The sequence below is a fragment of the Ictidomys tridecemlineatus genome, chromosome 8 (assembly GCF_052094955.1).
Source record: "Ictidomys tridecemlineatus isolate mIctTri1 chromosome 8, mIctTri1.hap1, whole genome shotgun sequence".
In the NCBI taxonomy this organism is placed as follows: Eukaryota; Metazoa; Chordata; class Mammalia; order Rodentia; family Sciuridae; genus Ictidomys; species Ictidomys tridecemlineatus.
In genome coordinates this window covers 87,251,457-87,264,547 of record NC_135484.1, presented here as the reverse complement: position 1 = coordinate 87,264,547, position 13,091 = coordinate 87,251,457, and the positions used below count along the sequence as shown (strand labels likewise).

At 34.3% G+C, this 13,091-nt stretch overlaps 1 protein-coding gene across 6 annotated transcripts in view; it reads right to left on the bottom strand.

The window, feature by feature from the left end:
• Positions 1–13,091, bottom strand: part of Col9a1 (collagen type IX alpha 1 chain) — a 120,266-nt gene that overhangs the window by 67,040 nt on the left and 40,135 nt on the right. For all 6 annotated transcript variants that reach the window (XM_078019803.1, XM_078019805.1, XM_078019804.1 and 3 more), the window contains one exon: positions 8,169–8,565. In XM_078019803.1, the coding sequence (XP_077875929.1) occupies positions 8,169–8,565 (397 nt within the window). The remainder of the gene's footprint in view (positions 1–8,168; positions 8,566–13,091) is intronic.

Below are 13,091 nucleotides of genomic sequence, written 5' to 3'. Positions count from 1 at the left end.
ACAACTATCTTTTCTAAGAGATAATTCTAATGACAAACTATGGGACTTGCCTTCATGAGACTAACTAAAACTCTCAGTTCTCATCCTGCATCCAGTTTATGATGAAATGTTGGTTCCTACCATCATAAAGTCCTTCCACCTGTATGATGATAAAGCTTCCTGGATATAAGCAGGAAGCTCTGCCCTCTCTCAAAATCAGAAAATCTCCCAATTCTATGAAGACTAAGCCATGCAATTCTAAACACCATGTGAGGAATATAATTAAATATGAGGAGACAGCACCCATCTGGATCATAGCAAAGCCTAAGACAGAGGGTGAAAGGCAGTAGATTTGGAATTAGAAGACCTGGAACATAGTTGTATAGTCTTTAACATATCTTTATATAATATGTGGTTTGAGATAAATACTATGGAAGACACAAAATGTCAAGTATATAAGACAGAATCCAGGTTTAAAATGCTTTTTGATGAAAAATATTATAGCATAAAGACTTTTTCTGGCTGAAGTAGTCAAGAAGGGATCACATAACATGCAACATGTGAGTGGGGCCCTGAAGAGTAATTAAGATTTTTACATGCAGAGAAGGGGAGGATGACGGTTAGGGTCCTCAGGAGAGAAAGTGGGACAACAAGGGTAGGAAGAGACCAGATGATCTGGGTCAAATTTCTGATAATATTTTCACCTCAAATTGTAAGCTAAAGAATTTGAATAGGGCTGAGGATGTGGCTCAAGCGGTAGCATGCTGGCCTGGCATGCGCGGGGCGCTGGGTTCGATCCTCAACACCACATAAAAATAAAAAATAAAGATATTGTGTCCAACTAAAAAAAACTAAAAAATAAATATAAAAAAATAATTTGAATAGATATTGGATAGATATCCAATGGGTAGGAATGGGGAAAAGTGATTGATTTAGAAGGGCATTTTTCAAAGAGATTCATTTGATCATAAATGCCTGATCCTTCGAGGCAGAAAGAAGTTACTATATTAAAGTATCAACAAATATCACACTCTGAACCATGATGAAGCATCAAGAAGTTACTATATTAAAATATCAACAAGTATCACACTGTGAACCATGATGAGGCATCCTGAGCTTCCTGTCAACTGGAAAAAAACAAAAAACAATAAACAAAAACCTGGTCTTCATTCCACATCCCCCTTACATTTTCATCCTATTTTCTGTTCCCCTTTATACAAAACTCAAAGAAGTTACCTATATTCATCGTTTCTAATTCCTCTCCTCCACATTTTCTCTTGAATCCTGCCCAATTGAACTTTCATTCCCCAAACTCCACTGGCTCTTTGATCCACTCATCCTCGTTGGTTTCTAAATCCAATAAACAACTCTAAATCCTCTTCTTTTTTGACTTCGCTACAGCAATTGCACTAATTTCTTATTCCAGGCTCCTATAAATACTGTTTTCTTTTGAATCTCAGAGCATCAAAATCCCCTATTCTCATATGTCATAGATTTTCTTTCATAAGTCTTCATTTCAGCAACCTCTAAATGTTGGTTATTTCAGGAACCAGCCCTAGTTCTTCTGTGTTGTGTTGACAACTCCCACAGTTCAGCTCCCAGCTGAGCCTGTCTCCTGATTTCCAGAAGCATATACCCTACTTAACTCAGCATTTTCCTTAGATATTTAATAATGACCAATTTCCTAGTCAATCTTACATGTTCCAAACCAATCTCTGGTATTCTCATTGATTTGTTCTTGCTATAGTCTTCCATGTTGGTAAATGGCAGCTTCATACTTCTAGTTATACCAAAAACATTTGGTATCATCCTGATTTCTTTTTTTTCTCTTATACCCCAATCCTGTTCTTTTTCTTTTTTTTTTTTTATTCTCAAACTATAGGCCTATGACCACCTTTCACCAACTCTACCACCACCACCCTGTTCTAAACTAAGACCATCCTAGCCTGAATCATAGTAGTAACTCTTAAAATCTCCCTTGCTCCTAAGTGCTTCTTTTCTTCTCTCCCTCCTATGATATATTATCAAAATAGAACCGAAGAGATCTTTTCAGAAAATGAGAACATGTTACTTATCAACAGAAAACCATCTGATGCCCATCTCACACAGCATGACAGGCAAGAACAATGTCCCCACCCCATCTCCATGATGATCCAGCCCCATTGCCCATTTCTCTCATTCCAACCATTCTGCTCTGCAGGTGGTCCTCAAACAGCACACAAGCGTGGGTACCAGTTCCTTTTCACAGACTGCTCTCTATTCCTGAAATCCTCCTCCCCTATATATCTACAGACCAGTTCCCTCAACTGCCACAGTTTTCTTCTGTTTCCTTCTCAATGAGGCCTTCCCTCGGGCACTCTGATTTTCCAGTTATGTTTTCCCCTATACCATTTACGATTACCAGGCATACTATACACGCACTCAGTTTTTCATGTCTGTCTCCTCTCCCGGAACATAAGTTTTGTTGAAGCATTAACTTTGACTTCCTCTATCACCTAAAATAGTGCCTATAACATAAGATGTCAAATAGTTGTTGACTTCTAATGAATGAATACATACAGATGAATAAGTGATATACCAAGGAAATAATTGATTATATTTGCTGATGGTTTGATTATGATTTGGGGCAGGCCCCTTTTTCTCTATGGGTTTTAATTTCTTCACATATAAACTGAGAGGTTTAGATGAGACATGCTCAAAGTTTCCTTCAGCTCTAAAAGCCCATGATCCTATTGACACCATACTCTAACCAAAGAAACTACCATACAGAGATTAATATGAACAAAGTTTTCTTTATGATCTTCTACATAGATTTTTATAGAAATGGAAACACTAATAGCACTGATTTTTGTTTTTCAACTGTACGGGCACAGATGAAACCAATAGAAAAATTTAGTGGTTTTTGATTTTTGATTAAAAGCAAGTTTGGTCATCATTTATTTCTTATTCTAGTTATTTATAGCTTTTTCCCCCAGTAATGGAAGCTCTGTTTCTGTGTGTTCTGATTTCATTGCCACCTAGTGGAAAATCCAGCTGATGGTGTTAATATGGTCTACATTGCAGTAGGCTAGGTTTTATCTCCAGAAAATTGTTTTGACAGTCAACTTCAAAAAATACTTCACAAATTAAAGTGTTAGAGGATGTGTTTCTCATGGGTATGTATAAATAAGATTACCATTTCTTTTATTAATTTAATAATTCCAAATAAAAAAGTATTTTGAAAGGGTACACTTGTCAAAACAACTTAATAAGCAAACATAATAATTCAGATATTATGTAGAGTAGATATTATATATTCCTTAAATCACTGAAAACATAACGTTCCTGCAGTATTTATCCAATACCAGAAATAATATTAATCACAACCTCAAAATTTATTATCCCATGTTATCATGCATGAAATTTTAATTGCTTTTGTTTTTGGTTTATTTCGATTAAATTCTGTGGCATAAAGGAAAGCACAGACAGCTTTTCCACCAACAATTTTACCAGCTCTCACATTTTCTCTGAATCTAATGAAAATAAACATAGAGCAACACATTTGAAACATCCTCTTTAAAGCATTAAATCTATCATGTTCTTGTGGATTTATTTGGAATATGCACAGGTGAAAAAGAAGAATGGTTTGAGTCATAGATTTGTAAAATCACATAAACTTTTATCCTCCCTCAATCAAGCCTAGACTACCAGTGTACATCTCTGAAAAGGGAAAAAGGCTAACTTTGTTTTCTAATAAACTGTACCAAATAACTCTCCCAGGCAATCATGCTGACAACAAACAATAAAGAACCTATCATAATATAACATGTTTTTATGGTATGCTGCCAAGAAATTGAGCTTTGCAGTGGGATAAATGGAGCCATCCTAAAATATAGGCACAAAGGAGAATAGGAAATAAGGAATTTATTGCTTCAAAATCAAAGCTAACAATCTTACAGCAGTACATTGGGAAAAAGTATAAAATGCTCTGAGCCCACTAAATAACCATGAATGATGAGAAGGTATTTGAGTTGTAAACCACATGAACATCTCTATCACAATCCTTTTGAAAACCTCTTGAATTTGGCTTGTTTTTCCAACTTAGAAAAAGAAGGGAACAGAAAGATAGGATAGAGAGGGGGAAATCACAATTACAATACATGTGAGTCTTTTAGCATTTGTGATCCATCAAATCTTGCTTTCAATTGCATTTTATTATGTAATTCTTAGGACTACCTTTTGAAAATATCTGTAGAAAAGATATTTTCCTTTTGATTTATTTATTAAAGAAGGCACTGACCCTGAAAAACATAATCAATTAATATTCAAGTGATAAAGATTAGAGTAAATCCAATTATATGGAAAAACACACTGTTCCTTACTGTTACATGCTATTTCATGTTATTTCACTTGAATTTAAAAGTTTTGACCCTGTAAGATTGAATATTTGCTGTCTCTACATTGAGAAAAGGATAACCTATTAGTATAGCTCTTCTGTCTGTCATAATATGTACATATCACTTCCCATCACCTTATAAGACTTCTAAGGGTCAGGAAGTCATGGTTGCTCTTCAGTAATTACCAGCAACTTCAGATTTTAGCCAAACTGATGAAAAGTCCAAGACGGTAAACCATAAAACAAAAATAAGGGCAGCTCATCGCACTAGACTTTTGTCTACCGACTTGTACTTGATCACCTTGAGTTTTAAAAAGTGAGGAGCATAATCAACTTAGCAAGACCTTGTCTCAAAATAAAAATAAAAAGAGTTGGGGATGTGACTCAGTGGTTAAATCACCCTGGGTTCAATCCCTATTACCAAAAAAATTTTTATTTTATTAGATTCATCTATTTCTGTGTAGTTTATAAATTTACTTCTACATGTTTAAATTAATCTTTCCCTTACACTGGTTCATTTAAAAAATAAAAACAAAAAAACTCTGTGTTACTTCTTTATAGTATTCATTTTTAATATTTATTTTTTAGTTGTAGTTGGATACAATACTTTATTTTATATATTTATCTTTATTTGGTGCCGAGGATCGAACCCAGAGCCTCACACGTGCTAGGCGAGCACTCTACCACTGAGTCACAACCCCAGCCCCTAGTATCCATTTTTTTAGCCTCATCTTTTAACTGAAGTCTTTAATCTGTGTCAAGTTTATTTTTATTTATGATCCAACACAAGGATCTGTTTGACTAACCAATATTTTCTGCAAAATCATCACCATTTTTGCACTGATTTTCAGAACCCAGTCTATCATGAAGTTCTACATATACACAACAATGAAAAAAAAGTGAGGAGCAGTATAGGAAAACTAACAAAGTTTGCAAAGGGAAGAATTTTCAAATGAGAAGTCCATCTGCTCTGGAATACTGGAGTTATCTAGTATTCTGGATAACTCCTTTTCATTCATAGGAGTCCTCTCAGAACTCATCTCCTATACTTGTCTCCCTACCCTGAATGAGGAGGTATTTCAATGTGCCTCGATGGCACCCAGCATGCTTCACTATTATGGTCCTTATGGTGGTATACTATGAATATTTTTAGCCCCTCATTCTCCAGATAAGGAGTCAAGTTGTTTGGTTTCCAACTCCAACACCTTCTCATCTTTGGAGAAGACAAATTTTGTGATTTATTTGACTACTGTTTATAGACACTCAATGAAAGTTTATTGAGTAAATAAATGAATGGGATTAATGTCTAAGGAGTGCTTTATATACTGTACAATATTTATTTGTCCTGAATATGTACAACATTTATTTGTCCTGAAAAGTAAATTCTGAAAAATCTAAGCAGATTAATAATGCCTTCCAAAGTAAGAATGATAAGATACTTTATAAAGAAAGATATATTGTTGTATGCATTTTTTTCTCAAAGAAAAGCTACTTGATATGAGAGAAAATAAGATAGGTTAAATTTTTTATGCTTAACATTGTTTCTTACAAGCCAGTTGACCTATTAAGATAGCTTCTCCAGCTGAGAAATGAAGGTTATTTTATCTGTACTTACAATCTTGCCAAGTTGATGCCAAAATCAAAAAGCTAATCCGAATGTAAGTATTTTGAAAATGTCAAATTGGTAAAGTAAGGGAACTAAGATGATTTTTAAAAAAGCATAAATGGACTTCTCTTACATACTTTTGTTCTTTTTTGTCTTAACAGGGTGAAGGTTGAGGGATACATTTTGTAAGAAGTTTGAATTTGACATTGTCACTTGCAGTCCTTGAATGTAGGTCAAACTGGTTTTTATAATCTTGATATAATTTAGTTATCATTGCCAATGCTGCTATCGCCACCACCATGGTCACCTGATATGAAACTTTATTAGAACATTAGGCTCAACTCTCTTTTGTGTTTCCTGGTGGGGAAGTTGGATTTTGTTCTGAAGGAATAAATTTATTCATGCCTATTACAAATACTTTTAACATTGACTGTAGCATATGGTCTTAGAAAAGCTCCTCAGTGGGTCAGAAGCACAATGTAAAACCAGAGGCCAGGTTCCTAGTTGCAGAATAAAATGGAAAATAATGGGTACAAACTGGTCTCCATTGTGATGTGAGACTACACTTGATAGAAAATACAATCAGTTATAATACCATTGGCAAGATTATAGTATAATGAAATAAGCCTGAGACTTTATCACTCTGGCAATCAGACAATTTAATAGTATCTGAGCACCCAGAATTCAGAATTACAAAGACTTGAAATGTTTTTTAAGCTCAATGAATCAATAAATTCTTTTGAAAACTACTTGACTGATATTCATCACAGTAAGGAGGTAGCCTAAATTCTCTGCATCCTACCCATGGCCCAGGAATGACAGAGATAGAATTTCAGTATTGTACAGAAACCTCTGCAGAGATCTTGCTGCACAGAATTTCAAGATGGCACAACAGTGGTCCCACAGGGTTTCTAACCCAGCCACTTGAAGTGTGATAACTCATTAGATGAAAAAATACTTTCTCAAGAGTCTACAAGCCAAAGCATTAACGTGGCAGTTAGAAATTGCTTCCTGTCCATCACAGAATATAGAAATTTCACACTACCTTTCACACTAATCACAATTCTTCCCTCAAAAACAAGTTACTTGAACAATTCCATTACTGAGATCCATGATAACCTTTTTTTTTTTTTGAGAAGTGCACAGAAATGATTCAAAATCATTGTATCACCCCTGCTACCCTCTGTGACGTGTTTTGTGACTAGAATTTAACAGCTCCATACCAGTATGAGAGACAGAGACATCAGTGGTGTGTTTATACTGAGCTCTAACATCTTTAGTCTCCTTTAAAGTGTTCTTTAAGATATATATTTTTAAATTCCTGTCATAATATTATAAAAATGTCCTCTTAAAATATTGTTCAGTGAAAATGTAACAATTCAAAAGGATAGAACTATAAGGTACTTGTTAGCATAATTATTGGGTCATTATAAAATTCCTTACCTTTATATGCAGGAATCACCACAGTAAAATCATGAACAAAGCTTTAAAATCCTTTATGTCTATAATGTCATGTAAGACTACTTCTCAATAAGTATATATTATACCATCTATATAATTTTCATTCTTGTTCATAAGATACTTTCTAATCTCATCTCTCACCACTCTGAAGTAATTAGTATCCCTCCCTCTCCCTGACCCCACCACTCACATTTTCAGACACATTTATCCTATAAACCAGTCTGCTTGTAGACATTTAAATGTGGCCTACATATTCTTGACTTCTTATTTCCTTAATGATCTTTTCCTCTGCTGGAATGCTCCTTTTTAAAATTCCAATTCAAATCCTTTTGTTTCAAAATTCATTGCCTCCAAGAATTATGGAACTCTTGACTAATTGAATTTGGGATTCATCTTAAGCTTACTTTGAATATTCTCATTAGTTATATTTACACAATTTGTACTACACAAGTATGGTTACCTCAGAAGGATTCTGGGTGCTCCAGGTAGGTATGTAACACCCTCCAGGTAGACTTTAAGCTCCTTAAAACGAGGAGCTATCTGCTTAACTGCCTCTGATTCCCCATTCCATTTGATACATGCTAGGTTCACAATAGGCACTGAAGGCTTTTTGAATAAGTTATTGAGTAAATTTTTAAAATGAGTAGCTACTTCTTGTGTGAGGTATTCAGTTAATCATCAATGACTTCTTGGGTCAGCCTTAGGGACCTGGTTTCATTTTTATCTACTATGTGATATTATACTTACTGGAACAGAAACTTGAGGATTATCTGCAAGTTTTCCCAGCACAGCAAAGCCATCAACATCAATTTGGCCTCTTGGCTTGATAGGTAAGGATTCAATCCTGTTGCAGTCAACAAAAAGAGTAGCACTACTCCTTTCCACGCCAATCATGATCTTATGCCACTGGGAATCAAACAAGGAAGGCAAATTTGAAAAGGCTGCTGTTTGGAGACTTCCATCCAGGCCCTTATATGAAAATGCAACTGATTGTGTTTGGCCATTAATCTTCACTCCAACTTGTTCCTTCCCAGAGGAATCCTGAATCTGCCAAATGCTCCAGTTCTTTTCAAGTGTGCTTCCAGTCATCCGAAAAGTAGTTAAAAAGGAGTATTCTTCAGGCAGTCCACTGGGATATAAGTGCCTGAGAAAAATTTTGAAACAGTAAATATAAATCTGGTTTTCTGAGCTCATACATATTTAGCATCTTCCCTCCTTATGCTATTTCAGATACTAGACCTACAGGAAGGTTACAGTATGAAAAAACTACGTAGTAGTTGTTCTTTCATGACTGCTCATAAAGACCTTCACAGAATCATGCACATTAATGCTCCATCTTAAAATACACATTTTAAAAACCCCTCCCTCCTAGCTAAGGAAGGTTCCCAATGCCACATAATTCCAACAATATTACCATTTATGCTACCGAAAGAGCTACTGTTCAGCAATTCCATCTCAGCCAAAAAACACATCTTTGAAAAGTTCTCAGCAACATTTTTACCTCAAGTGAGAAAGGAGATTATTTGGAATTCAAATCAGCTCTACTGGTTTATGAAACCATTTAATTAAAGTGACTTAATTTTTTAATTTGTATGTAACATATCATAATTGTTATTTTCATAATTGCCCTGCTATTCTCCTACACAGTTGCACTCTAGACCCACAGAAGCATTATGAGAATCAGTGACTAAGCAAAACTTGATTTAGAAGTTTCCTTACACTGAGAATATTTGTCTTTTCCAGGCAGTTCAAAGTATGACATTTAGGTAGCGCTGGTAGCTTGTCACCAGATGACAAGCAAAAGATGATCAATTTTTACTTCTCTATCCCAACTCAATTTATCATTGCTACTTTCTTTACTGCTTGAAAGGGCAGTGTAAAACCATTAGTGACCAAAGGCATCTCCATCTACGTGAAGACAGCAATCTGAAGATTACTATTTGGATCTTCTGTTGAAGCCAAACTACTAAGCGCTAAAGACTGAATTTTAAAACCAGGACAGATTGAACATTATCTTTCAAGGACTCGACCCAAAGGTTATTACCTTCCTTTTCTCCTAAGCAGAGAAAAATTCCTGAACAAGGAATAACTGCTAGGAAAACTAGAGGCCAATAAATTTTGTTTGCTAGAAAATAAAATTTGAAATTTCTGGAAATAATTATATACTAGGAACCAGAGTTTCATATAACTCCTTCAGGTCAAACTCTTCTTGTGAAGAGCAAAGAGAAAGGCAAAAAGAAATATCCCAACGGCTGCTATTTCCATTTTTCTTACAAACTAAAATGATAACATAACTAAGATGATAATCTATCACACTATCATGTGTTATTGCCAGTCATATGAAAATATATTGTTAAGTTCAAGAATTTCTACATTCTTGAACTTAACAATATATTTTCATATGACTGGCAATAACACATGATAAGTAAAGCTAAGTAAATTCCTTAACTTAAAGAATAAGTTTTCTTCAAGTGTTTGTGCAAATCTTCAATAAAATGTGTCAACTAGGAACTAGGGCTGGGGTCAGTGGTAGAGCACTTGCCTATCACATATGAGGCACTGAGTTCAATCCTCCACACCACATTTTTTTTAAAAAAGAAAAAGAAAAGAAAGTTTTTATATGTAAACTCGGAGTCAAGCTGATCATCAAAAGGCACAATGGCTGCCATCTTGGTTGCTTTCTCTTTAAAAAAAAAAGTGTCAACTATCTCAAAAATTAGCATTTTGTCCAATATAAAAATGTAAAACTTTTAATCTGAGTGCTCTTTATCATCCAAGTCCTCCTTTTAGCCATTGGCGGGGTAGAGACAGTGAATACTGGGAATTGAACTTAAGGGTCCTTTACCACTAAGCTATATGCCCAGACTTTTTCTTTCTTTCTTCCTTTCTTTCTTTCTTTCTTCCTTCCTTCCTTCCTTCCTTCCTTCCTTCCTTCCTTCCTTCCTTCCTTCCTTCCTTTCTTTCTTTCTTTCTTTCTTTCTTTCTTTCTTAATTTTTGAGACAGGGTCTTGCTAAGTTGCTTACAGCCTCACTGAGTTTCTAAGGCTGGTCTCAAACCCACAATCCTTCAGCCTCAGCCTCCCAAATTGCTGGGATTAAAGATGTGTACCTCAGCATCCAGCTTAGCCATAATTTTGGTTTGTTTTTATAAGACTGGATAAAATACTTTATATAAATACATATTTTTGCATGCTCACTGATGATGTTCATTATTCCTATTGCAAAGTTTTCAGTTTACTAAATATCCTTTATATCTGTCAAGTATACAGCAGGTTTTAACATGGAAATTTAAAAATATTTACTTTGGAGTTAAAGAATTTAAAAATGTACTAGAACTATTTACAGTCCTATTTTCTCAGAATAGAGCTTACTATCACACCATTCCAGATATTTGTTTTTAACATAATTTGTCAGTTTGTCATTATTTCCTCTGACTTTCTATTTTTTAGAATTACACCAATAACTTCTGGAAAAGAAACTAAGGTTCACCAATGATAATATAATATACTGCTTATTGTATAACTATAAAAACTTGTGGAGGTTTGTACATCAATTTAATTGACCTTAGTAAATTTGGACCTGGGGGAAATAAATGTGTAAAGTTGTACTCAATGATGCAGTTTGACAAGTATCCATTTAAATTATAAATAGATGCTGTTAATCATTCTTTTGAATTAGTTTTCTGGACTTAACTAGGTGCTTAAAGAATGTATTTTCATATTTTTATCCAAGATAGTTATTGCTGAGGTGTGAGGTTTTTGCAAAAGGAAGATAAATCTTAATGCTTTATCTTCTTCTTTTCCTTAAGTATTACCTTTGTATGTATACAAATGTGTGTATGTGTATATATATATGTGTGTGTGTGTATATATATATATATGTATATATATATTATAGAGAGATATATTATATATAGACATATATATTTTATATAGATAGACATATATGTCTATATATTTGTCTATGAATATGGTGAGGAAAACTGCAGAAATAAATCAGTCCCTAAAAATAACTCTGTTTTGATTCAGGAAGTTACAATAACATGCTCAGGCAACTCTTCTGCAAAGACATGAGGTTAACTGATGGATTTCTTCCAATTTGTGTTTCATTCAACCTTTTCTACTCAGTGAGCAAAGAGATTATGTTGAAAGTAAGATAGGATGTGTTCCAATTATCTCTGACTTGGTGAATATAAACATAAAAAAAGAAAGATAGGTGGTTTTGATGTTGCTAAGAGAATACCTTATTTATAGATGCACCATTAAATCAAAGGTATCTGTAAGTCTCTTTCTCTCCATGCATATGAATAGATGTATGTATGTGTGTATACAAATATAACTAAGACTATCAAGTTAATCATTTTTCAAACTAGACTAGTAGAGTATATCAATATGGTAAGAGGAGAAAATTCAATTTATCTTACTGCTCATATTAATAAAATACATGCACATTTGTATTACCTATGACTATTTAAAAGTCTCACAAGTCTAATTTCTGGAACAGTCAGTCTATTGTTGATTTTGAGCACCCAAAATTCTGCTCTTGTAAATATGCCATGCACATTGATAAGTAAACCTGACAGCATACATTATTTAAAAGAGGCTGTGTCTATAAATAATTTACTCCATTACATGGCAATCTTCACAGAGTACCTTAAATGGAGAACTATAAGGATTTAAATAAAAGATTTGAAAGTCTTCAAACCTTGAAACATTTATTTATGATCTTAACCTAAATAAAGTGAAGAATTCTGTTTTTAAGGAAAATAAACAACATGTTTATAAGTAGGAGCTGATAATGTTAAACTAGCATGCCTAAAATAAGGAATAAAAAATGGCAAAGAATAATGTATCTCATATCTTTAAAATAATTTTTAAAATAAAATAAGGATAAATTATGACTCTATCACATTAGTCCTATATGCCATAATTTTTCCTTCCAATAAGATCCTGCTAATGGTTTGTGTTTGCTGTCTCAGAACCTATATTCTCCAGCACAGAAAGTCCCTTAAACCAAGAATATCTGCTTTCTGAGAACAATTCCAATCGCTACCTTCCTTGTCACCTGGCTTTTGAATGGGGAGGACTTAGAAAGGAGCTTAAAAAGAAAGAACACAGTAAGGAGAAAAGACCTGTGTACATAAACTGTCCCCTCCCAGCATGTTGCACCACTAGCAATCAGCACTTACCTAACAGCTCTGCTCAAGCACTCTCCCATATCAACATTTGCTTCACATATAACCTTGTGACATACTTCTGATGGTTATCCTATTTTTCAACTGAGGCAATTGAAGTTTAAATATCTTCTCCAAAAACATATTTTACTACCTCTTTGGGACTTCATATAACTCATCATCTGGCTCACCTCCTTTTTTAATACCTTTCTCCTCCTTTCGTCTAATTCCTTCCTCCTTCTTTTCTCACCTCTAAATAAGTCTCAGCAGAAAAACAAAAGTTTTAGTCTTTCTGGGGGCAGGGAGTCAATGAGATAGTAAATATAAGGTGATAGCCTGTGTAGACAGTTTAGTACTGGCTCTCAGAATTTGGGGAAAAACAACAAAGAGGGCTTATATGATCTCAGGTTGATGGTCTCTGAAATTAGAGCTAATGAGAATCCAGACTGTGCCTCAAATCACAGAAGAGAATTTAGATCAACATCAGGGCGTCTTGT